Source organism: Jaculus jaculus, chromosome 12 (genome assembly GCF_020740685.1).
Source record: "Jaculus jaculus isolate mJacJac1 chromosome 12, mJacJac1.mat.Y.cur, whole genome shotgun sequence".
NCBI lineage: Eukaryota > Metazoa > Chordata > Mammalia > Rodentia > Dipodidae > Jaculus > Jaculus jaculus.
In genome coordinates, this window is record NC_059113.1 from 22546363 (window position 1) to 22573594 (window position 27232).

Consider the following 27232-nt stretch of genomic DNA (forward strand, 5'->3'; position numbering starts at 1 on the left):
AAATCAGAGAGCCAGAGCCTCAGAGGCCCCCAACACCTCAGCACTGAAGCAGACCAAAAATGAACCCAACATGGCTCAGGGAAATCTTGCGGAAGAGGGGGCAGAAAGAATGTCAGAGTTACATGTTGGGTCATGATTTTCAGAGACATTTATCATACTAATAACTGGGGGCTAACTCCACAATGCACGGCCCATTTTCAATAACAAAGAGGGTCTAATGGGAGGGGGTAGATCACAGATGAGCCTAAATAATGGTACCAAACTGCCTGTATTTACTGAAAAGAAAACTAATAAATTAAATTTAAAAAATAAAAATAAAAAAATTGAAAAAAAAATTATTAGGTAATGCAACTCCTATAATTTAATATAAGTAATGATGTCATATGTGTGTACTCAAACATGAGGAAGTTGAAAAGGGTTATTGCTCAACATATATTTAAATAAACATAGACCCTTGAATTAATTATCATGACTCTAACTTGTAGAGGCAATGTTTCAGGTAGGTTTGCATTGCTGGCAGAAATCACCTAATCAAGAGAAGCTTTTGGGGAAAAGCTTTATTGTGGCTTACTGACTCAAGGGGAAGCTCCTTGATGGCAGAGAAAAATGATGGCATGAGAAAAGGGTGGCCATCACCCCCTGGCTAACATAAGGTAAACAATAGCAACGGGAAAGAGTGCCAAACACTGACAAGGAGAAACTTGCTTTAATATCCATAAGGAGTAAAGAAGTATTTCTTCCTGTAAAATTTTATGAAATAACACTAGAAGCAGTGGTTTTGTTCCTTTATAAATGCTTAGTAGAGTTTGGTAGTTAAAACATGTGAGCATGGACTTTATTTTTATTTGGAGTCTTTTAATTAGTATTTCAACTTCATTTGATGTTATTGCCCTCCTTAGATTATTTATATATTCTGAGCTTAGTCTTGAGAGGTCATGTATGGCAAGAAATTTGTTCATTTCTTCAAGATTTTCTAATTGTGTGTAATATCGCCATGAGAAATTTATCCTAAGGATTCTACCAATTTCACAGGTATATGTTGGAACATCCTTTTAATTTCTACCACTTTTTATTACATTCTTGTTTGTTGTCCTTTAGACAAACCTAAGCAAGAGTTTATAAGCTTTATTACTTTCTTTTCTTAGACCCATCCCTTCATTCCATTAGGTCTTTAAATTGTTTTCTTCATCTCCAATTCAATGATGTCTGCCCTGAACTTGATTCTTTTCTTCATGTCAGTACACTCAGGCATGGGGTGTTCTTGTTTGTCCATGCCTTCATATGGATCACCTCATTATTTTTTGAGCTATCTCTACTTTTGTAATGTAGGCATTTAGAGGTGTCAACTTCCATCTTGGGACTGTTATCATTATGTAGCAATAGTTTCTGGTTTTTTGCTTTCATTTTCTTCTTTTTTTTTTTTTTTTACAATGATCACTTAGAAAAAGCTATCAAGTATTTTATTGTTTTATTCTACATTATGTACAGATCATAAAAGGCCACAGCAGTTTTTCAACATATAAACCCTTTAAAAGTAGAGGGCACTATGAAGGACAGATAAGTATCAAAATGAAGCCCAGGAATGCGGGCATACACCCAGCGCAGCGTTCTGAGGACAGCCAGGCCCGGCGCAAGGCTGCTTGAGCTCGCGGCTCTCCCCCAGTTTGCCTCAGGGGCCTGACCGAGACTTGTTAATAGCCCATTTGGGCCAACTTAGCTTTTTTTTTTTTTTCTTTATTTTTAAGTGAAACCAGAATAAAATAATGAACTCATAATGTACTCTTGATAATTTTAGGCATCTAGAGCTTCCCAGGAAGGAAAGTTACTTTCTACTTCTGCCATCGAAGACAGCAAAGAAAAATAGAAACACTCAACATTTCAAATTCATCCCACCTTTTGGAACTTTTCTGTAGGGTTTTTTTTCCTTGAAGTACTTCATTCCACCTTTTAAGAATTAGCTTCAAATTCATAATACTGTACCCTTCTTGAATAATAACTCAAAAACACTGGCTTCCACTCTGCGAAAATACAATCTTTAAACTTATAACTGGTATCAGTAGGTCAATATAAAAAATACAGTACCAAGCTACACTGGTATACTTCCATATCAAGAACTTCAAAATATGCTTATCACTGAGACCACAGTCCTTGCATTGGTTTTCAGTCCACTATGAACGATCACCTGCTGCATGTAAACAGGTCTAAATAACTATAGATAAAATACATCAATCATAAATTTCTGTAAAAGATAATAAAATATCTTCTTTAAAAAACAAAACAATAATAAGCTATTACTGCATTGTTTCCAATTTTATGAAAATGGAACAACTATATATATGATTGTTTCCAGTCCTGAGTTCTTGTAATAAAAATGGCCCTAGTTCCTGGTTAAAGTCAGCAACCAACACATTCTCTTCAACAGACAGATGTCTTCTGGTTAGTGTAGGCAAGATTGGTTTTAGGTGGCATTCTGTCCATTAATAAAATTATATACCAGAAACTGACCCGTGCCACAGTACTGTGTTGCAAACAATTTTCCATCAGGAGTAGGATCTGAGAAAGCAATTTCTTCTTTACTCAAATAGGAGCCATATATAAAGTTACTCCTCAGGCATTCGATCATGCGCGAAGCGATCTTCCTCCACCGCATCATGCTGAACACCCAGATGCGGCTGACCCCGCAAATGGCCGGCTCCGGCAGCGTGGAGCAGCACCAGGCCTTCTGCCTCTCAAACCCGACCTTTTCCTCCTCCGACCTGACAGCCGGAAGCTTCTCTTTGATAACTCGATAGCCCCACTGGATATGTTCTGCAATTAGGCAGCCAACTACTTTTTTGTCATTAGAAATAAAGAGAAGAGTTTTAGTTCTGAAGTAGCACATGAGTGGAGCCTGCTGGAAGCCTAGGTCATTATCAACCATCTCTCTGATCTCGTCAACCTTTTTCAGGGCATACTTTGGGTCTTCAGGAAGAACCATGATTATTCTGCCATCAGGATATTCAGCCAGAATCCTTTCTTTTTTCCAGCCCTTCTAAGAATCTAATAGGCAAGGAGAGCTACGTTGTGTGTATCTGAAGTGAAACATGCTCAAAAGAAGAGAGAGGTAATAAACTCTTCTTCAGATCCACACTCGTGGCGATTAGTGAGCAGAACCACATACTTCACAGCACTTATAAACTGGTTATGGAAAAGCAGGTGCTGGGTTTCATCCTCTGGATTTGAAGCTGTATAAAGCATTCCACAGATATTACAAGACACTGCTCCAAACCTTTTTTGTCCTGCGTCCTATTATGACCAGCTGGTTTTCATCAGCTTTCTCTGATTCTTTTAGTTTCAAGTCTTTTGGAATTGTTATCTCCAAATGTGAATTACACTTAAGCTGAGAATGATTTGGTGGGGGATCCCTGTTTGTACTGCTCTTAGGTATTTCATTATTGAGTACACTGTGCTGTTTGGGAGCTGAACCTGGAAATTTTTTCTCGCAGTCATCAATTTTTGTTTGACTGATCAAATCGGAAACAGCAGTGGCATTATTGGTTGGAATGTTTTTCAGTTTGGATGCTAAACAGCTGACATTCTTATCTGGTACTGATTCAAAACGTTTCATCTGATTATCCAACAGTGGGTCCAAAGAGGGTTTTATATGATTATCCAAATGACAATTTTCAGGAGCCTTATTTGTGGTCTTACTAATTTCAGCTCCAACATCATGAATTTTAATTTCTTCAGACTTAATTTCTTCCTTTTTTCCCTGCTGGCAAGTTATCTTTTTATCCTGTGGCTTTGTCTCTAAGAATGTACTTTGAGATACTAGATGAGGCATTTCTAAAACTGGTGGTGGTAATCCCGTTCTTACTATGCCCAGTTTAGGAGGACCATGAGAGTCTAACTTATTTTGCTGCATGCTTTCATTTTCATTCAGTTCTAGGAATTTTTTATTGTTGTTTTTGTTCATTGACTCATTAGTAATTCAAAGCTGTGTTTTTCAATCACCAGGAGTTTGTGTATTTTCTATGTCTTCTTTTCTTGCTGATTTCTAACATTGTTGCATTGTGGTCAGATATAAGGCAAGATGTTATGTCCATCCTACTGAGTTTGTAAAGGCTTGCTTTATGTCATAATAGTTCATCACCTATTTTAAGAAGATCCCTTGATTTGCTGAGAAGAATATGTGTTCTATCAAGTTTGAATGGAGTATAAAGTGCAGGTGTTTATAAAGTACTTATTAGCTATTGTGTTGTTTAGGTACATTGCATTGGCCTTTTCGGTTTAGATGATCTACATAATCATTACAGTAGGGTATTAAAGTGCCCAGTGTTACTGAGCTAGGATTTATTTTAGATTTATTGACTAACATATTTTGCTTCAAAAAATTTGGTGCATCTCTGCTGTGTGCATCTATGTTTATAATTGGCATATCCTCTTGTGAAATTGCATCTTTGGTGAGTAATTGACCTATTCATCTACATTTTTATTGCTTTGGTTGAAAGTCTATTTTTTAAAACATAAGTATAGCCATATGTGCTTGTTGGTATTTCCATTTGATTAGAATATTATTTCCATCCTTTAACCCTTACATGGTTTCTGTTTCATTGTAAGATGGGTTTCTTGAAGACAGCAAATGGATGGATCCAGGTTTCTGATCCAGCTCATTAACCTCTGTCTTTTGACAAGGGAGTTTTGTACATTATGTTCAGACTTTTAATTAAGAAGTATGTCTTAATCTCCATCAAGTTGAAGACTTTGTTGAGTTTGGTATTTACTTCATCTTCATTGGCTTTCATGTCTGCTCTAGTTGTGATTATTCTTTTTCCCTCCTATAGACTCTTCACTGTGGGTTCGCTTCAGTGTGAAGTATTGCATCCAGTGTTGTCTGTAGAGCTGCCTCACTGCTCATATACTCACATAGCTGGCTTTTATAATTGAAAGATTTTCTTTCCTCCTCTATTATGATGGATTTCATATATATGTATACAGTCCCAGCAAACTTCATCTGCTGCTGGCAGTTCTCCTTGGCAGCACTCTCTTTGTCCTGGCATCTTTGTTAGGTCTTTACTGCAACCAATGGTTCATCCTCATGGTTACATCTGGCCTAAATACTGGTAAACCAACAAGCCTGCTTCACATTGCCTGTGGCCAATTTTTAAAAAACAAAGCCATGTTGCAAACTCTAGGACCCTTTCTCTCCTGCACTTGCTGTACTTTGTACTACCGGGTGGGCTGCCAACTTGTTAATCTGGGGGGGGGGGAGGCTGGAAATAAAGCAGACTTTGAAGAAAAGGACATTCCTTCCGCATTCATATGCCTTCAAATGCTCTGCAATTTTCCTTTTCTTTCTTTTCTGTATCTTCTTTGGTTTTTCAAGGTAGTGCCTCCTTCTAACCCAGGATGACCTGGCATTCAGTATGTAATCTCGGGGTGGCCTCAAACACACAGAGATCTGCCTCCTGTGTGTTTGGATTAATGGAGTATACCACCACTCTTAGCTGACTCTGCACTATTGCTGTTGTCCCAATACAGATCAGTTTGCCCAATCTCAATGGTTGTAATCTCTCAAACAATTACAATTTAACAGGCAATAGCTTTGGCACAAAGATTTCATTTTTTCTTTGTCAGATCCCTATGCCCAACCAGTCTACTTTTATGCAATACAACACTTTACAACTCTACAGGACTTGGGCATAACATAAATCCTCTCATAAAACTGCATCTAGTTCAATCCTGGAAAAGCTCCTTCTCCTCTTCATAAGCCAAACCTCACAGTCCATAGTTGTTTGCATTCAGGTCTTTCAACACTTACCAGATCAGGCCTCAAGCTCTGCTTACAGCACTATAAGGCAGCTCTTACACCAAGGTTTTAACTTCTGCCACATTCATCCCCCCAGATCAGCCAAATGACCAAAACCACACAGTCAGGTTTCCAGTAGCAAGGATCACAAACCTCAGTACCAATTGTGCTATTGCAGTGAACTTCATTTGCCAGGAAAACAAACACCCAAGAGTAGCTTATGGAAGGAAAGTATTTATTTTAGCTTAAAGGCTTGAGGGAAAGAACCATGATGGCAAAGGAAAATGAGGGCATGAGCAGAGTCAGGACATCAACTCTTGTCCAACATCAGGTGGACAACAGCAGCAGCAGAATGTGCCAAACACTGGCAAGGGGAAGCAGGCTATAGTAAGCCCATACCCAGCAATACACTGCCTCCAGAAGGCTTCAATTCCAAACTTGCTACCAGCTAAGGACCTGACATACAGAACACATAAGTTTATGGGGATACTTGAAGCAAACCACCACACTAATCAACTAGCTAGGCAAAAAGGAAAGCACATTTTGTAAGTTTCTCTATCAAATCTGTTAAAGGTGACCTGTGTATAGCAGAGAAAGCTGACTTGATGATATTTGCCTTCTACAACAGATATGGATCAGTGTGTGAAGTGTCCAGGAGATCAGTATGGCAACAGAGAACAGACACGCTGCCTCCAAAGAGCTATAACATTTCTTTCATTTGGAGAACCCCTGGGGATGGCTCTGGCCTGCATGGCCCTGTGTTTCTGTGCACTGACCTCTCTAGTTTTGGGGGTATTTGTGAAGCACCATGACACTCCTATTGTGAGGGCCAACAACCGTGCTCTCAGCTACATCCTGCTCATCTCCCTGATCTTCTGTTTCCTCTGCTCCCTGCTCTTCCTGGGTCATCCAAACACAGCCACCTGCATCCTGCAGCAGACCACATTTGGAGTGGTTTTCTCTGTGGCTGTTTCCACCGTCTTAGCTAAAACAATCACTGTGGTTCTGGCCTTCAAGCTCACGACTCCAAGAAAAAGGATGAAGTGGTTGCTGGTATCAGGAGCACCGAACTTCATCATCCTCATCTGCATACTGATCCAACTCATCCTCTGTGGAGTCTGGCTGGGAACATCTCCTCCCTTTATTGAGACAGATTCACATTCTGAACATGGGCGCATCATCATTGTGTGCAACAAGGGCTCAGTCTCTGCCTTCTACTGTGTCCTGGGATTCCTTGGCTCCCTCGCCCTGGGGAGCTTCACTATAGCTTTCTTTGCCAGAAAGCTGCCCGACAAGTACAATGAAGCGAAGTTCCTAACCTTCAGCATGCTCGTGTTTTGCAGTGTGTGGGTCACGTTCCTGCCAGTGTACCACAGCACAAAGGGGAAGGTCATGGTGGCTGTGGAGGTCTTCTCCATCCTGGCCTCCAGTGCAGGGCTGCTAGGGTGCATCTTTGTCCCTAAATGCTATATTATTTTCTTAAGGCCAGAGAGGAATTCTGTTCCAAAATACAGGGATAGAACACTTGCTTGAACCTATAAGTTTTTCAAATACTAATTGGTATATAAATATATGTACAACTTTGTAAGTATTGTGTTCCTCACTCATACATATATAATAACATGAATATATATGCTCAAATGACTGACAATTGTAACCATCAAATTAGGAAGTAATAGATTACCATGGGACATTTGTTTCACACATAAGTGACTTGAGTATTTTCTTGAAAGATGATTGTATACTATTTTTAAGACTATTGGAGGGCTGGAGAGATGGCTTAGCGGTTAAGTGCTTGCCTGTGAAGCCTAAGGACCCCGGTTCGAGGCTCAGTTCCCCAGGTCCCATGTCAGCCAGATGCACAAGGGGGCGCACACATCTGGAGTTCATTTGCAGAGGCTGGAAGCCCTGGCGCGCCCATTCTCTCTCTCTCCCTCTATCTGTCTTTCTCTCTGTGTCTGTCGCTCTCCAATAAATAAATAAAAATTTTTTTAAAAAGATGATTGTATACTATTTTTAAGACTATTGGAATTCTTCATATATTCATATGTTTATCTTTAAATTATCAGTTAGTTATGAGATAGTTTGTAGAGGATATTAGCAGATAGGGGAAAGTTTTTCTTTCCTAAAATGCAATAGGATCATAATAAATACTTGGTCTTTATCTGAAAAATGTTTGAAAATGTGATGAAATGCAATTCAGTACTAAAAGAAAGTTCAGGATACACTGTGCGAAGTCCCCTTACCTTATCATCAAAATGAGTCTTGAGGTAACTGAAATTGATTCTCCCCTTGTAGTAGGAATGACAACAGAATCTTGATGAGATTCACTGAGATAAGTGGAACATTTGAAGATATCAAGGGAGTGCTTGTTAAAGAATTTGAAATAATATTGCAATTGTAAGATAACTTCTGAAAGGTCATGCAGTTGGGATTAATATTTCATAATGCACTAAGTTTCTTTCTAGAATCTACTGAGGAAATAAAGGCCATGATAGGAAATAAGGAGGAATGTTTGTCACAGAAATGATAAGGTCATTGAACTTTATGTGAAGAGAGCATTATTAATAATGTCACAACATAGCAGGGGGACTTGTTTCTAAAATACTGTAATTTGCATTATAGTAGACTCAGATAATCAAACTTTTGAAGTTACAAACCTCAATTGAATGAAACTAATGACTCTTAGTAATCTTTATTAATTGTATGATTTCTAAAGATTATATTCTATGTGGACTTTTATCTGTTGTGAATGTTGCCAGATATTAATTGCTATCAGTTGTTGTGCTTGGTCTTCTAAGCATTCATGTGTTGGAAATTTGCTTATTGTGAGAGTGCTGAGCTGCTGTGTCCATTCACAGACACCCAGGTGGTGTTCTTTACTTTCTTGCATTCTCTCTGTACTCCTTCCACAATCTGTGGTCTGCTGAACTCATATACCTTCTCACAACTGGAGGATTTTCATATTGAAATGTATCATTTAAGGAACTTTGCCAAATACTGTGAAATTTTACTTGAGGGCATGCAGACTGCATTTCTGTAAGCTTAATAAATAAAGTGACATAAAATATGTTCTAAAAACATAAGGATAATTTAACCATGTCAATAAGCAAGGAGTTCAAGCCTGGAAGCTTGGAATAGGACATAAATTTCTTTTACTAATTAGAAATTAGCACTAAAGTGTTAGGCTGATTTTCTCATTGCTGGCACAAAATACCCAACCAAAATCAGCTGATGTGAGGTAAGGTTTGGGGGGATTTTTTATTATTGGTATTTTAGCCTAGAGTCTCAGAGGAGAGAGGAAGCTATTTGATAGCATGGCGAGATAACACGAATTAAGCAGAAGCTGGACATCACATCTTCCATAGCAGTTGAACAATAGCATAAAGACACTGAGCTATACTCTGGCAATGTGGAGCTGGCTTTAATACCCTAAAGCTCACCCCAATACCCCACAACACACCTGCACCCTCAAGGATCTACTTCCCAAGGTGCCAACAGCTGGAGACAAAGAATTCAAAGCATAGGAGTTAATGGGTCATATTCAATAAATCATCACATGAAGTAGCCACATTTTGTCCACCAGATCATAAAGGAGAAGTTCCTTGAGCCTAGAACTGGGTTGGTGTCATGAAGGTAAAGAAATTTAATTTAAATTAAATTTATATGTTGCATTTTTCTATTGTGATGTTTGGATATCTAGGATGGATGTTTCTTTGTTACATTACAAATGTAAGTATTTTTGAGCTAACAATAACATTCTTGGCTTCCTAACACCCTAAATGTTAATTTTCCTTTTGGCAGTAAGTGAGAAATCTATAGGTATTATAACTGCAGCATATCTTCACTGTTTTCCACACAATACCTCCTTGATTGTAGAACAACTTTCAACTCTCTTCAGTTGAGTGAAAGAATAATTCCTGGTTATCTTATATGCATATTTCAAGGAAGTTTTCAGCCTAGCACTGAGAGCAACACTCATATTTAATCTTCACTCTAATATTACATAAGCCGTGGCAGATGTGACAGTGATGACTAATATAATGACCCACAGTCAGCTATTGGTTTTCTTTTTTTTGTTTGTTTGGTTTTTTTTTTTGTTTTTTGAGGTAGGGTCTCATTCTAACTCAGGCTGACCTGGAATTCACTATGGAGTCTCAGGGTGGCCTCAAACTCACGGTGATCCTCCTACCTCTGCCTCCCGAGTGCTGGGATTAAAGGCATACGCCACCACACCCTGCTTTTTAGTTTTCTTTTCTTATTGTACTGATGGATCTTGGGAGTCTTAGGAAATTTGTGAAATGAATATTCTCTAACCAAGAATGAGAACAACATGGATCAATGCAAATAAACAGACATATAAAGACTTTCAGTGGTAACACTTCTCAATACACCCAAAGCACAGTGGAAGCTTCCTTCTAGGGGTCTATGACTTTCTAAACCATAGGCTTCTGGCTTGGGTCTTCTTACCAAGTTTGAATTTCCTCCCTCTGAGCAGACCTCATATCCAGTCAGAAAACAGTTGATGACCCACATAGCCTGTGTGCCACTATTGCACCAGTGTGTCCTTGCCTGCCTGGTTGATTCTATAACTTTCAAATTTCACTGCTGATTCACCCTGTTGGAGACCTTTATTCCCTGGAAGCTCACACAGCACTCTGGAGTATTTAGAGATGTAGCCATCGGCAAGCCATCCTCCATCTATTCCACTCTCATCTCTCTAGGTTCTGTGACTGTGGTGTCTACAGCAATAGGGATTCACAATTTGGGTCTGGTGATTATCCAAGTGCGTAGGCAATGGCTAGTTTACAATCCCAACAGTGAATGAAATTTCCTCTTTGCTTCATCAACATTTGTTGTCTGTTTTCTTGATGGGATAAGATGACTGGGGTACAATGGTACCACAGAATAGTTTTGACTTGAATTTCCCCAGAAACTAGGAAAGGTGGATATTTTCTTAAGTACTTGTTGGCCATTTGTGTATCTTCATTAGTGTACCATCTGTTCTGTCTATAAGACCAACTGGTAATTGGCTGAGTATTTTATATTTCCAGTTGTTTGTAAGCTCTAGTTACTAGCACCCAGTCTGAAGTATAGGTTCCCATTCTGTCTGCTGATAGTTTCTTTTCCGGTGGGGAGAGAAAAATTTTTAAATTCTGTGTAGTCCCATTTGTTGATTCTTGGGCCTATCTCCTATGCTATTGGAGTCCTGTTCAAAAAGTTCAAAAGTACTCCCTTCTTTTTCTTTAGGTCTTTGGCAGTTGCCTTTACTCTTAATGTTTCTTCTTAAGACTAAAAGAACAGAGATGAATTATTTTAAATACAGTACCATCCCATTTTAATAACTTAATATCACTGTAATATATATTTATAAGCAAGTCGTGGTGGGATATACCTTTAATACCATCACTTAGGCTGAAGTTGAGGTTTCCTGTGAGTTGGGGGTCATCCTGTGTTTGCCTCCCCAGTGCAGGGACTTCAGGCATGAGCTGCTGTGCCAGGTGTATGTGAGTGCTATGAATCTGAATTGAGGTCCAAGTTCTTATCTGACAAGTACTTTCACTGAGCCATCCTCTCAGCCATTTACTTATTTATTTTTGTCAGAAAGACAGGGTCTCACAATGTAGCCCAGGGTGACCTTAAACATCTTCCCTCAGCCTCCTAAGTGCTGGCCTTTCTGGGGGTAATCATCATGTCCAGCCAAATGAGATTTTTAATTTGAATTCAGATTTAATGTTGCTATGGGTCTTATTTTTCTAAATCAGAGAATATATATATATATATTGTGGCATGGCCTGGCAGTACAGGCCTGTGATCCCATACACTTGGGAGGCTTCAGCAAGAAAATCTGCTGTTCAAGGCCTGCTGCCGAGGTTACAGCGTGGATTCAACTTGGGGAAGGGTAGGACTCCTTACAGCGTGCTCCTCCCGACACAAAATGGCCTGGATATCCATGACCTCACAGCGCTTGACAGTACCTACACATGACCATCATAATAGGAGGAAAAGATCATGACATCAAAATAAAAGAGAGATTGGGGGGCGGATATGATAGAGAGTGGAGTTTCAAAGGGGAAAGTGTAGGCAGGGAGGGAATTACTATGGGATATTGTTTACAATCATGGAAGTTGTTAATCATCAAAAAATAAAAATTTTTAAAAAGAGAATTCCACAGTGGAACCCATTACTCTGTATACTAACTTAGAAATAAGGAGGGCTGTGCTGGAGGGATGGCTTAGTGTTTAAGGTACTTGCCTGCAAAACCAAAGAACCTCGGTTTATTCCCCAAGACCACCTAAGCCAGATGCATAGGTGGCGCATGTGTCTGGAGTTCATTTGCAGTGGCTGAAGCCCTGTCACACCCATATTAATTATCATTGTCTCCTCTGTCTCTCTCTCAAATAAATAAATACAACTAAAATATATTAAAAAAAATAAGAATGGGTGAGGGTATAGCTCAGTGGTAGTGTACATACCTAACATACTTGAGGCCCTAGGTTCAATCCCCGGTAATGCCCAAAAGAAAAGCACATTTACTTCTCTGAAATGGTAATTTTTTAATGTATAGTTAATTGCAAAGAGAAACAATGGACACACTGGGCTCTCTAGTCATTGCTAAGAAACTCCAGACACATGTGCCACCTTGTGCATCTGGCTTTATGTGGGTACTGGGGAATGAAACCTGGGTCCCTTGGCTTTGTAGACAAGCGGCTTACAGCCAAGGGAATTCTCCAGCCCCGCCCCCCCCGCCCCTTTTATTAATACTGGTTTTCAAGGTAGGATCTCACTCTAGCCCAGGGTGATCTGGAATTCACTTTGTAGTCTCAGGGTGGCCTCCACCTCACAGCAATGCTCCTATAGCCTCTTGAGCGCAGGGATTAAAGGCATAGGCCACCAGGCCTGCAGTATTGAGAATTGCAGGCAGGCAGGGCAGGGGCAGTCTGCCAAGTGATTGGCAGGGGTTTGGGCAAGTGAAAGGACCCGGAGGGGGGGGGGGGTCCCACTGGCACGAGGGAGGGCGGGTCGTGACATGCGCACTGTGCCCTCCTTCAAAAGGCCTGTGCTCCCCCGAAGAAGCAGTCCAGCTCTTCCTCCTGCATAACTGGCAGCGACTTCGTGGAACAGGCGACGGTCCTCAGGCTGCGGCCCACGGCGCGGAGCCCGGGTCTGGAGGAGGCCGGGAGCCGCGGGGCCGAGGCGCTGCGAGGATGCTGCGGCCGCCGGGCTGCCCGGGGCTCCGTGCGGCGAGGCCGGCGTCCCCGCACCGCGGGCCGGGAGACCCTGGGCTCGGACCCCCGCCGAGGTGCCGTTAGGGCCCCTCCCTGCCCTGCGGGGTGGCCGCTCCTGGGACGACCACCGGGAGGAGGAGGAGAAGCCTGCGGACACCGGCCAGGTAAGCCCGGCCGCCCGGACATCCTGGGCCACACAGCGACCCCACGCCCAGAGACCCTCCCCACGGCCGTCCTTGGCGGGACCCCGCAGGCTGCACGGAGGAGAAGGGGCAGCGGCACCCGGGGGACCTGGTCCTCTGCGGCATGCTGGAGCCAGTGTTCCCCCGAGGGCTCAAGGCTGCGGGGCAAAGTCCCCTGTCCTCGGGACGTGGGAGAAGCCGTTCACCCGCCCCACGCCCCAGACCCCAGACCCCTACCCCGAGCCCCGCTATGCATGTGGAGATAATGGTCTGTGACCAGGATAAGTAAGAATCATGTCTGAGGTGGGGAATGCCTGACATCATAGGTCAGAAAAAAAGCCACCCACGTGCACCCCGGAACCCGCTCCTCACACAAAGCTCGGGGCAAATGACGTGCACACCTCACCGCCCCCCCAGGTCACCGTTGCGGGCGCCCTGTGCAGGTGCGGGGCTGGCCCTCCAGGCCCCCAGGTGCGGCCGTGGTCACTGCGCTTGTGACATGACTCGTGTGCACGCGCATTGCCCGGCAGCCAGCTGCTCCTTCCACTTACTGAGTCAAAGGTCCTCCTTGAGCGCGGTTCTGGTGAAGTGGCGACCAGAGCTGGAATTTTCTTAACGAGAAAGGACTCGGAGTGTGGCCCCAAGGCCACGAAAACCCGAGACCCATGGGGGGAGGGCCCCGTGAGGCCTCTGACCTCTATCATGAGGGGGTTTCAGGGTCCCGAAGGAGCCCAGAGCTCCAAAGCTCCTGCACCAGCCTGTGCAGGTCTTGCTTCTGCTGCAGGTGCCTAACACTGAGAGGAGCAAAACCCCGAAGTACCTCCGGGCCTACGAGCCTGTTGGGCAGTTCCACCAAGCCGCCAGGGAAGGCTCAGTAGACACAGTGCGGCGTCTGCTCAGGAGCGGAATAGTCAGTGTGAATGACACAGACAGAAGGAACAGGTAACAGGCCGGGAGGGGCAGGGGACTGCCCGGGTGCTGGTCATCCTGGGAGAGTGATATCACCTGCGTGGGTGGGATCATCCATACAGAGGACGTGGCTGCTCTAGAAGATCATCACACAGTCCGTGCTGCCTTGCTGTCATGAGCACATCTTACTGAGCTTCCTGTGATTATATTTTATCTTGTATAGTAATAAACTAAAAAAAAAAAAACCCTGCCACTCACACTTGTGAAACATTGGCAGTTACAAGTGGCATTTGAATGCCAGAGATGCCAAAATGTGAGATGAAGAGCATCAGAGAATGCCTGGCAGAGTGGCCCTGGCCTACGATCCCAGCTACTAGGCGGAGATGGGCAACCGAGCTGACACTTTCTCACATTAACAATTATGGTTATTTAGGGCTGGAGAGATGGCTTAGTGGGTAAGGTGCTTGCCTGCAAAGCCTAAGGCCCCATGTTCTACCCTTCAGATCCCATGTTAGTCAGACACACAAAGGTGAGGCAAGTGATGGTTGCTCACACATGCCCACTAAGTGGTGCAAGTCTCTGGGGTTCAATTGCAGTGGCTGAAGCCCTGGCAAAGCAGTTCTCTCTCTGTCTGTCTGTCTGTCTCTAGCTCTCTCTCTTAAAAAAAAACTAGAAAAAAAAAAACTATGGTTATTTAAGTACATAAATCCTTATATCTGCAAAGTTAATTATGATTCTATTTCACATAACGGGATTGTTAGTTTTGTTGGTTTCTTTTTTCCATGTAGGGTCTTGCTCTAGCCCAGGCTGACCTGGAATTCACTCTGTATAGTTTCAGAGTGGCTTTTTTGAACTCATGGCAGTTCTCCTACCTCTGCCTCCCAAATGCTGGTATTAAAGAAATGTACCTCCACACTCGGGAAGCGAATGGTATTAGGTTTCATATCTAAGAAACACTGAACAGTTAGGCATCGTAAACAAGTCTAGAGGCTTTGAGTTGATTCTCTTTAGAGCATCCACTAACATTCTTTTTTTGTTGGTTTGTTTTTTGTTTTTTCGAGGTAGGATGTCACTCTGGCTCAGGCTGGACTGGAATTCACTATGTAGTCTCAGGGTGGCCTCGAACTCTCGGCAGTCCTCAAACATCTGCCTCCCGAGTGCTGGGATTAAAGGCATGCGCCACCATGACCGGCTCACACTAACATTCTTTATTGTAACTACTGCTCTCAATCCCCATTTTATGGAGGAAGAAAACATGAGTAGAGCTCCCAGAGAAGCCCCGATGTGCAGTAGGATTCAAATCCAAGCTCCGTTCAGTATAAAGGCTGCTCTGTGCAGGGATGCAGCACAGGTAGAGCCGTGTACTGTAAGCCCAGGACCATGAGTCAGTAGATGGACAGGCTGTGGGGATCTCTCAGTGGCTCAGAGTGTCTCACACAAGCACGAGGGCCTGAGAAGCCAGACACCGCTCCAGCGTGAGTCCCAGGCATCCACATAAAAGGCTGGGACTTCATAGTGAATTCAGGCCAGCTTGGGCTAGCGTGAGACCGTACCTCGGAAAGGAAAAAACAAAAAGAAAAGTAGCTAATCAAGAGATGGAGGGGTCCCACGAAGATCTCCTCCTGCCTCTTCACGAGGGGGGGCGCAGGGCTTTGCATCAGATGTACTTGTAACTCAACACACACGTGCGTGCATGCACACACACACAAAAAATAAAAGCACCCACAAACAAAGAGTAAATAAAAATAAGAAAATTCTAACACCTTCTCATGAAAACTCAGTGCACACTATCTGATTTTTATAATCATATTGATTGATGTGTTTTGACGTAGTGTTGCATAACTTCCTAAAATGCCCTCTCATTTGCATAGAACTGCTCTGCATTATGCTTGTGCCTACGGCCACAGGGAAGTGGTGCATCTCTTACTCACCTATCAGCGCACCGTCAACATGTTTGACAAGGAGCACGGCACTCCACTGATTAAGGTAACAGCCAACAACTTCAGTGTGAGACCTATGTCATTGAAAAGCTTAGAATATCAAGGTGGGGGCTCACCCCTGTGATCTCACCACATGAGAAACTGGGACAAGTGGATTTTTAATCCAGAAAGGCCTGGGCTACATGAGGAGACCTCATGTCAACATGGGAACAAAACATGCTTAGAGGAAAAATGAGTGTCTCATTTATAGAGAAGTAATTTTTATCTGGACGTCTTTAAATTGGGGAACTCTTTGTCCACAGGCCAGCCAGCGGGAGTTTCCATCGTGTGTCGATACCTTACTAGGCCATGGAGCAGATCCTAATAAGGCAGACATGTATGGGAACACTGCTTTCCATTACGCAGTTCTTAATGATGATTTAGAACTGGCAGGTTTACTGCTTGCATACGAAGCAAATATTGAGGCGAAAACAAAGGTAAGATGACACAACTCTATTTCCACAATCATTGAAATAGGTTTGTTTTAACAAAGGCACATGCTGCTCCATTTTTCCTAAGTGGCATCTCCAGTGTTAACAGTGAAATGTTTTGAAATTTTACTCCTGACAGATACTTCTTTTAATATTGGAACTTTTAAAGAAGTTTTAGTGGCTAAAGCATTTTTTCTATGCATTTGTGGCAAATAGTTGAAGAGATACTGAATTTTCAAAGGTAAAACTTTGTTAAAATACGTTTTTCACCAAGAACTTTGCAATTAGTGTAAAACAACACAGAACAGTAAACTTTGTCAGTTAATATGAACAGCCATCTGATGGCTTCACGATGCATTGATTCAGAAGTTGGGGAGATACCGGTGCAAATAGAGTGGAAGTTAATGTGTTGAAGAAGTTCTTGTAGAGGGTGTTTGGCACCGTTTTCATTACACTTAATTTGTTATCACTTGACTTTTTGGTAAAAGGAAGAAGAGTCCACATCACACAGTTGCTTTTCCTTAAGCATGTGGAAATGTCCACGGCAGAGGGAAATCTCAAGGGCTGTGGGCTCATTGTGGATCATATATACACTGAGTTGCCTGCATGGCTCAAGTACACATTTGAACTGAAGGAAACTTCTAAAGAAACTTGCGATTAAAACTTGAGCCAGGGGCTGGAGAGATGGCTTAGTGGTTAAGCTCTTGCCTGTGAAGCCTAAGGACCCTGGTTCGAGGCTCGGTTCCCCAGGTCCCACGTTAGCCAGATGCACAAGGGGGCGCACGTATCTGGAGTTCATTAGCAGAGGCTGGAAGCCCTGGCTCACCCATTCTCTCTCTCTCCCTCTATCTGTCTTTCTCTCTGTGTCTGTCGCTCTCAAATAAATAAATAAATAATTTAAAAAAAAAATTGAGCCAGGCGTGATGGTGCACACTTTTAATCCCAGCACTTGGGAGGCAGAGGTAGGAGGATCGCCAAGAGTTGGAGGCCACCCTGAGACTACATAGTGAATTCTAGGTCAGCCTGAGCCAGAGTGAGACCCTACCTCGAAAAACCAAAAAAAAAAAAAAAAAATTGAACGCAGCCGGGCACAGTGGCCTTTAATCCCAGCACTCAGGAGGCAGAGGTAGGAGGATCTCTGAGTTTAAGGACATCCTGAGATTACATAGTGAATACCAAGTTAGCCTTAGCTAGCGCGAGACCCTACCTTGAAAACGAAATGATTGAATGTAGTCCCCTGTGGCATTCTGGTGTTTGAGGAACACACTACTTATATGATGGGGCCCATGTGAGACGCAGATGTCTAGGGACACGCCAGGACATTACCTCACACCTCCTGCTTTTCCTCTACAAGTATTTGACATCATGATTCATGATTATTGTCAAGTATTGCAAGGTTTTCAACTTGATTTGTATTAATTTATAAAGATAAGTGGTTGATGATAATGTATAGGAATACATTAGCCTACACTTTCTGTTAGAAGATTGAAAATTGGATTGAAGTTTACAAGTTCGGGCTGGATCAATGTCTCAATGGCCAGGGAACTTTTGCTTGCAAATCACAAGACAGGTTTGACTCTCCAGTATTCAAGTAAAGCTAGATGCAAAAATAGGCACATGTGTCTAGAGTTAATATGCAGAGGACCAAGGCCCTGGAGTGCCCATTCTGTCTCTATTCTCTATCATTCTCTGTTCATAAGGAAATAAGTAATTTTTTTTAACAGAAGAGAAACTAGGGGCTGGAGAGATGGTTTAGTGATTAAGGCACTTGCTTGCAATACGTGGGAATGCATGTTCAAATCTCCAGGTCCCATGTAGCCAGATACACAGTGATGCATAAAAGATAAAAGGTAGAACACTGTGCTCACATAGTTCTTGTTTTAGTTGAAAGAGATCATACAAGTCCCTCAAAGTGAAGTTCCTTAGAGCCAGTGGGTGTTGAGGTGAGTTCCTGGGGAACTGGAGTGCACGTGTTGATACTGAGCAGGGGCCGCGCACGTCCCAGCACAGGAGTGGCCTGTGTGCAGGAGCAGCTCGGGACGAGGACGAGAGGGACTTGTGAGTTACTGTCTACACTCCACCTTGTATTCAAGACCTCTTTCATGATATTTACAGTTCAGTGGAGAAATGCATAAATTGTGTAAGTTGTAAGTTATCTGTCTTATGTTATTTATTTGTGTGCCTATTTATTGATTGATTTCTTATTTTTGTAGGACGGCTTCACACCATACCTCCTTGCTCTACAGGAAAACAAAGATCTTATAGCAGAATTTTTGAAAGACATGGGCACAGATGTACATGCGGAGGGGCTGCTGAATAGGTATCTTTGTCAGCTCTGTGCTGTCCTGAGTGATGGCGCTCACAGAAGTCAGAAGCAGCAAGCTGGCAGGAGGAAAGACTTGACTCATCTCTCACGAATACAGGGGAAGCAATGCAAGGAAGGCTTAGCAAGAACAGCCACTGCTCAGATGAAGCAACCAGACATGCGTAGGAGGTTCCTCTCCCTTCTCACCCTGCTGACGCAGGGTCTTTGTGCTCTGCTTTGTTGGTTACGGAGCTGAGACTCAGAGCAGGTCACGTTCTTTTAGATCACAGGGATCTCCTTCCTTCTGCATGCTTCTCTCTGCTTGTGACCCTTTCCCCTTCGTTTATTCAAAGTACACGGTACTGAGCACAGAGTTGAGATCAGTCGACTCTGAGAAGACTGAGGGCTAGAGACAAGGAAGCCGGGCTCAGGGCTCTTAGCTTTGCTGGAGACCCCGTGAGTGATGGCCCTTTGGTCATGGCTCTCCAGAGCAGGATCGCAGCCCTCTCAAATTTCCATCCCAGTGGTGAAGCCCAAAGTGGAACCTAGGAACAGCCAGGAGAGGGGAGCAGTTGTGGGGCGTGCAGCCCTCCTGGGAGTTCTGGCAAGGGTGTATGCTGTAAGAACTCAGCATGACAGAGACACGGTGGTTGAGCGTAGACATAGTGAGGTTATAGTTTCAACATCCAATCACCAATTTCCTGCTAAGAAACGTCTTCAAAATGCCCAGAATGCGCTGTGCTGTGAGTGTGGTGGCAGGTGATGCTTACAGGCAGAAATTTATTTCATCGTCTCCCACACCAACTCTGTGGGAAGCTGGCTAGGACTCCCAGAAATGCCTACGAGGCTGAGCCCATGGTGTGGTGTGGTTCTGTAGGAACCTGGGACAGTCCTTAGTTCCTCCTGAGTAAATAGAAGTACAAAGAATTGTGTGTTGCAAGTAGGGAACTCTCAGTCCCTGCAGCCACAGAAAGAAAATGCACCGAGAAGCAACCAGCCAGGAACACTGACAGCAAGAGTGTGACCACGGGGAGTGAGCGCTTCAGATCATCCTCTTTCCTCTGTGTTTGGGGGTGAGGGGATCTCCCTATGTGTGTCTCTGTGTACGTGAGTGTCATGTGGGTGTGGTTTTATGTTTTAATGAAGGGGGAAATTCTGTTCCTTTATTTGACATAAGAGGAGAAAGTAAGGAAAGCCATCATCAATCACAACTAATTGCTGAAGGACACATCGTCAGTTGTTTTTAATAAGTGCGTCAAAGTCACTATCATTTCTTTTTAGAAAACACCATAAGATACACCACAGGAAGATGTGTAAACATACAGCACGACGTCCAGGTAAGACTGCTTTATTATTATTATTGTTGTTATTGTTATTATTAAGACAGGAGGAGGAGAAAGTGAGAATGGGCGCACCAGGGCCTCTGGCCACCGCAAACAAATTCCAGACGCATGTGCCACCATGTGTATCTGGCTTATGTGGGACCAGGAGAATCGAATCTCAGTCCTTAGATTTCTCAGGTGAGCAGCTTAACCACTAAGCCATCTCTCTAGTCCTGGACTGTTTTGTTTTTCCCATACTGCAGGTAGATGCAGGGTCTCACCCATGTGAGGCCCTTGCTCCACCACTGACCCACACCCCCAGCTCCAGGGAAGAATGCTGACGTTATTTACGCCTGGTGCTCTGAATTTACATGGGAAAACAAATACCAATTTAAATCATTATACAGTTTGTTCATTTCTTTACCAAGTGACTGGAGGGTCAAAGTGATTTAAGAAATTCTTCCTAGATAATTCAAAATCTGACAGTTTTTGGTTGATTTTTGATTCCTGAAAACAAACTTAGACACATAGATACAATCATTTACAAGTATGAGAAAGATGTTAAGTATTTGAGAAAGATGTCAAACATTTTGTGTTTCTTTTGCCATTATTACAAGGTAAAAAGGGTGTAAAAATGTATTTTAAACCCATGTATATAATTAATATATTTATTTTGTACCTGATGATTATTACACTACAATTATGGATCTGTTAAGTGGTTTCTCTGCAGTTGCACAAAGAATTTATTTTAAATTATTTATTTATTTATTTGAGAGCGACAAACACAGAGAGAAAGACAGAGGGAGAGAGAGAGAATGGGCGCGTCAGGGCTTCCAGCCTCTGCAAACGAACTCCAGACCCGTGAGCCCCCTTGTGCATCTGGCTAACGTGGGACCTGGGGAACCGAGACTCGAACTGGGATCCTTAGGCTTCACAGGCAAGCACTTAACCACTAAGCCATCTCTCCAGCCCCACAAAGAATTTTTATAATGATTGCATGTGTAAAATACTACTTGATGACATCATGAAGCCATGAATACCTTCAAATGATATCTGTGGCATACAGTAAGATACAACATGAAACATTTATTAATTTATTGCTTGTTCCGACTATTACAATTGTATGGTATAACCTTTAACCTCTCAGTCTGCACATACCTTGCTTTTTTTGTGGACTAAATTAGAATATGGTGCCACTTATTTAACATGCTGAAAGTATACTTTTCAGGGAGATCTGCCACATCATGTGGGCTGACAAAGATCACATCATGCAGGAACACACCACGTTCTACCAAGTCTGTCCAGACGTGTTAGTAGTAAAGAAACACTCTCGAGAATTAGCACTTTTAAAAACTGTCTACAACTTCTTTCCTACCTACGTTTCCACTGGAAATAAGACCAGGAAATAAATATTGTAGATGAATTGTAATAATTTTTTGCCAATCATGAGTATGCAGAGATTCAATGTTTTTATAAGAGGGCTTATTTTCTTAGGAACTATTTTGTTAATAACATTTTTTTCACTAGCTCTGGTGATCAGTATTGGCTGATGGCTAAGGAAATGCTCCACCATGAGCAACCTCAGCCTCGACTATAGTTTTGGACAACCCTTAACTCTCGTCATTGGAAATACCAGGAAGGTCTCACTGGGTGTTTGATCCTTCAAATGAAGTGAGAATGAGTTATTTTTTCTTTCACTGAGAGCCAGCTGCTGGCCTGGGACGAGCGCGTGCTTGGATCCGTGTGCTTCCTGTCAGGCGGTTCTCTGGAGGATGTCTCTCTGTCTCCAGTGCCTCCCTCACCATGTCTCGCTGTGAGATCACTGCTCAGCGGTCTTCACTCCAAAGGCAGCGACCTCTCCCAGAGTTCTTTTTATTTATTTATGTTTTTACTTGCCCATGTGCAGAATGAAGGGAAGCTAACAGTGACTCTTGCCCCTTCAAGAGAATGTCCATGTTGCATTATGTGACTGCAGAAGGGAACCCGGGCTGGCTGGTTTTCCAAACGAGCAACTTTCACCCCTGAACCAAATCGCCTTGAATGGTTCATTTAAAGGGAGATCAAGGTGAAGATGAGCGCACATCAAATAGGGAGCAGAGCTAGAGCTACGCACTTCCACTAGCGTCTTTCCCAGAGGAGGAGTCGGGAGGGTAAGCACTCTGCCCTCTTGAGTTTTGCCGCACTGACAGCTGGAGATTCATTTCAAACATCTTGGTTCCTGGTCTTTTTCCTATTTTTTCATGCTAAACTGCACAGTGACTATAGTTCTCCTTCCTTGTGAGAGACTTTCATCCTAAAGTGAGCAATTTCAGTGGAAGAGCTGGGGATAATTTTCTGGGGCCAACAAAGAACATAGAAATGTACCTCAAGCTGTCAATCCAGGAGAGCCACGTGTCATGTGCTTAACGCCCTCACCTTGTGATGGGGATTCTGCTGGCAGAGCCCCTGTGTCAGGTGACAGTGCTCAGTTAGGACGGCAGTCCTTGCTCACAGCAGCTCACTTCCACGTGTTAGTCCTTCCTTGATTTCTTTCTTCTCCTTACAGTTTTTCATTACACAAAGAAAAGGAAGTAAGACTTCAGGGCATTACCACCTGCCTCTTAATATTCTAATGAAGTCTCACTCTAGATTCGTGTCTATGAATGTCCTACCAGTACATCCCTCCCGTAATTTCACTATGATCCATTTTGTATTGCTGTTGTACAATGTACTTTCCTTTCTCTTCAGAAGCAGCTCGCAGTACTTCTCCCAGCTTCTCTCGCAGGTAGGATTTCTCTGACCTTCAATATTCTGGAGTCATGGACAACACACAGAGGAGGCACTCGTGATCATTGAGTGTTCTTGCAGATACACATCATGCTACGTGCTTCATGTGTGTTAGCTTGTAACCGTCACAACAGGCTTACAAAGCATCTGTACTTTCTAACCTGTTTTTCATGAACTCTGTAGCTATGATGGGAGTCCTGAGAAGGTGGTTGCAGTTTTGATAACTTCATGATTTAATTTTCCCAACTGAGAAACTTCCCGGTCTCTGAAGCATGTTAAAGATACTCCCAGGAGGGTTCTTTGCAGCAGATAAGCTTGTGGTATTGTAGGCCCCGTGCCTCTATTTACAGACATGGATCTACAATTAATCTTTACAAGGAACAGACAACTGGGAGGGCCTACTTTGTCTTTCTGCCTTGTTTTAGTAAGGGATTTGCTCCCGTTTAAATGACAAATGTGCAAGGTCCGCTTAGGGGGTGTTCCGTTAAACCTTCCAGAGAAGTACTTGATACAGACACACAGTGCAGACTCTGCCAACATGCGGGCTGTAGGTGTTCTGGGTGGTCTCCATTGAACTCTCGCATAGTCAAGTACGTAAAGGCATAAGTATCTAAAACCTTTTAAAAGCCAGCTTTTCTTACATAAATGAAGAACTCTTACTTATTTTAATGCAGACCTTTTACCAAACTTTATTTTAATAGCCAAAGTTACTCATCGTATGTTCTCACTCTGAAGGGCGACCAACAGACGCGCTCCTTATGCTCCTGAAACTAAAAAAAAAGAGACAAGAAAGACGATGAATTTAATGCCCAGGTAAAATGCCCCTTTCTGAAATTATTATTTTTTTTTGTTGTGAATTTTGTTTTGATAGTGATTACTTTTAAAATCCAGCAATTGTCTGCCCAGTATCATTTGTTTGGAAAGTTGTGAAGTTAAGACCAATTTAATTATTTATTACTTTGATAAAATTGAATGTGACTAGTGCAAACATTGGGGTACTAGTGGATGAGGAAGAAAATGAGTTTGAAAGTCCACAGGTACTGGAAAATTAAATTAGGAATACTTGGCCCACAGTACAGGACATTTACTATTCTGTGAAGGCTTATTTGGAGAAATGTACTTTACAGGACTTTTTACATTACACTGACATGACTCATTCCTAAACAAATCTACTAACTACTTAAACACATGCTCACACACGCATGAGCGTGCCAGTGTCTTATGCCACTCCAATCAAAGAAACGGACTCTGAAGCCAGTCTTCTGGCTGACTTTAGACGGGTAACTGAGGAAGTCAACCCATGTAAGCGTTTTTAATCACTGAGCTGTTGCTTGCCCCCCCCCCATTAAACCTTAATAAATCCAATTATCAATGAATGCAACTCTAGAAATTCCCTGAGGCCTAGAGTCTCATCATAAGACCTCTGGCTTTTAAAAGAACCTCTTCCCAATTTTTTTCTTTGCCTGTCTATTTAGTCTAAGAGTGCTGCAGAGGTGCCTTAAGTACCTTAATACGATGAGGTTAAGGCACTTGTCTGGAAAACCTGTGGACCAAGGTTCAATTCCCAATTACGCATGAAAGCCAAGTGTAAAAGGTGGCACCTGCATCTGGAGTTTTCTTGCAGTGGCGAGAGGCCCTGATGTGTGCCCATTCTCTATCTGCCTGCTCTTATCACTCACACTCATTCATAAATAAATAAATAAGTAAATAAATAAAATATTTAGACCAACATAGTTAACAAGTTCCGGAAAGTTAAACATTTAGTCGATCAAAATCTATATTACATAGGGGCTGTCCCATGTTTTCTATTTGATTCCATGAAGAATGTGTTTGACTCTGTAACTAAAGAAAACATGTTTTGCTTTGCATGGTGGCTCATGCCTTTAATCCCAGCACTTGGGAAGGAGAGGTAGGGGGTTCACCATGAGTTTGAGGCCACCCTGAGGCTACATAGTGAGGTCCAGGTCAGCCTGTACTAGATAGGAACACTACCTTAAAAAAAAGGAAACATCACTTGGGAGGCAGAGGTAGGAGGATCACCGTGAGTTCAAGGCCACCCTGAGACTACATAGTGAATTCCAGGTGAGCCGGGGCTAGAGTGAGACCCTACCTCGAAAAAAAAAAAAAAAAAGGAAACATTTCAGATACTTCCTTAAAATGTTGCTCAATGATCTCCATATTTTATTATGTATTAGGTTTTATAATGCATGATGTCTTCTCATATGTAGCATAAAAATTCATAAATTTGTTATTTGACTCTATTACAATGTTGAATTGTGACACACACACACTGAGATATTAAGACTGATAAAGGATCTAGATACAGTATTTCAAAGCAATCCCATCCCCCAAGTAGGAATTAATTGGTTTGCAAAGCTCACATTTCCTAAATTTATTGGTTTAATCACATAGGGTAATTTATCTGATTCAGTGTTATAGAATTTCATCATTTTGGGTAACTTAAAATGCTGGGTAGAACCCTTAAAGGGCTTTGAATCATCCAGAATTTGTTGGCCTTGAAGGCAATTACATGTCCTTCAGGTAAAATTTTGTGTGTGTGTGTGTGTGTGTGTGTGTGTGTGTGTGTGTGTGAAGTTCATGTCATGCTTGCATTCAAGCAGAAGTTACAGAGAACACCCAGCTTCCTGCTTTTATAGCACGTCCACTTAGGACGTTTCTTGAGACCCTGTTTCTCCTTTAAATCTGAAGCTCTTGTCTGTTAGGAAGCCTCAGCAGTTCTCTAGTATCCGCCTGCTACAGACCGGGGCTGCAGACGTGAATGACTGTGCCCAGCTTTTCATGTGGGATTGGGGGTTTGAAGTTCACTGTCTGTCAGGAGTGGCCCTAATGCTTAAATAGCAAACACTCTTAACCACCGACTCATCTCCCCAGCCCAGGAGTAGAATGTTACAGCTATAAATGTGAAATGTGGAAGGCCTCTCCAGAATTCCATGCTTATGCCCCAGCAGATCCACGAGGCCTCTTGTGGGTGCATACTACTTCATGCATTTCTAGAATCACTTTATTTTATTATAAAATAAATTATAAAAATACCATGTAAAAGGCAATGTAGAAAAGGGATTAACCAGGTGCAGGAAGGAAATGATTCCTTCAGTTCCTAAAGCCCTCAAGTTACCTTCACTAAGTTGAGCTCTGAAATGTGAAATTGGGGTCATAGTGGAAGAAGTTGCATTTTGTCTTTTTAATACCTTTGTCCCTCTATAAAGAAACTGACCATGTTAGGTGACGTAGAACACAGCAGAAGAAGACGCAGAATGAAGCGTGTCCTTTGTTGAGAACCCTAAACACTCTGCTTCTTTCACTTGAGTAGAAATGAAGCAGAATTTATTTTAAAAACTCATAATGACTTAAAATGACAAAATCAATGTAAGACACGAAAAAGTGTTGTAGGGTTGGAGAGATGGCTTAGAAGTTAAGGCATTTGTCTATAAAGACAAAGGACCCAGGTTCAATTCTCCAGGACCCACGTAAGCCAGATGCACAGGTGGCACATGTGTCTGGAGTTTGTTTGCAGTGTCTGGACACCCTAGTGCACCCATACTCTATGAATATCTGCCTATGGCTTTCTGTCCTCCTCAAATAGATAAAAATTTAAAAAATAATTTTGTTTACTGTGATTAAGTCAAGGAAAGGAATTGACCAGTGATAAAACTAATGAATGCTGGCGGGCGTGGTGGCACACACCTTTAATCCCAGAACTCAGGAGGCAGAGGTGGGAGGATCCCCATGAGTTTGAGGCCACCCTGAGACTACATAGTGAATTCCAGGTCAGCCTGGCCTGTAGGGAAACCCTACCTGGGAAAAGACAATAACAAAAAAGAAAAAAAAAAAAGGAAACTTAGAAAAACTATAAAATTTCTTTTTAGCAAAACGTAGTACAACTGAAACTGTCATTAAAGGTTGGAAGAATGGAGAAGGAAAGCACACGGAAGGTACTGAAAGGCTCAGAGAAGTTACATCGTAGACCTGCAGCTACTGCTTCTGCTGCTGCCGACCCTGCTGCCACTGGTTCTGGTACCACAGCTCCTGCCTCTACTGCTGCTGCTGATGACACTGATCCTCCTGCTCCTGCCCCTTCTGCTTCTCCTGATCCACTTCCTACTCCTGCCTCTACTACTCCAGATGGTAATCCATTTGATTCTCCTGCTCCTTCTGCTCATGATACTCTGGATGGTCCTCATACTCCAGATGATCCTGATATTCCAGATGGGCCTGAAACACCAGATGATCCCGATACTCCGCATGATCCTGAAACTCCAGATGGACCTGATACTCCGGATGGTCCCGATACTCCGGATGG

General features: G+C 42.7%; 3 protein-coding genes across 3 annotated transcripts in view; 2 read left to right on the top strand and 1 right to left on the bottom strand.

Annotated features, from left to right (window-relative positions):
* LOC123453541 (vomeronasal type-2 receptor 116-like) overlaps positions 1–7321 on the top strand; it is a 29109-nt gene extending 21788 nt beyond the window's left edge. Inside the window, exon 5 of the mRNA XM_045130555.1 lies at positions 6417–7321. Within this exon, the coding sequence (XP_044986490.1) occupies positions 6417–7321 (905 nt within the window). The remainder of the gene's footprint in view (positions 1–6416) is intronic.
* LOC101606745 (N-acetyltransferase ESCO1-like) lies at positions 2349–3955 on the bottom strand. The gene is given in 3 exon segments (XM_012951931.2): positions 2349–3028; positions 3154–3285; positions 3287–3955. Coding segments are annotated over 3 exon segments (1371 nt in total). The 3' UTR covers positions 2349–2458.
* A 4257-nt stretch (positions 7322–11578) lies between the features above and the next one.
* On the top strand, positions 11579–26930 carry LOC123453542 (ankyrin repeat domain-containing protein 7-like). The gene is made up of 10 exons (XM_045130556.1): positions 11579–11690; positions 12898–13181; positions 13984–14141; positions 15980–16094; positions 16351–16524; positions 18732–18838; positions 20105–20160; positions 22873–22909; positions 23647–23724; positions 26799–26930. Exons 1-10 carry the CDS (start codon positions 11579–11581, stop codon positions 26806–26808), a joined length of 1131 nt encoding a protein of 376 aa, XP_044986491.1. The 3' UTR covers positions 26809–26930.
* The last annotated feature ends 302 nt before the right edge of the window (positions 26931–27232 follow it).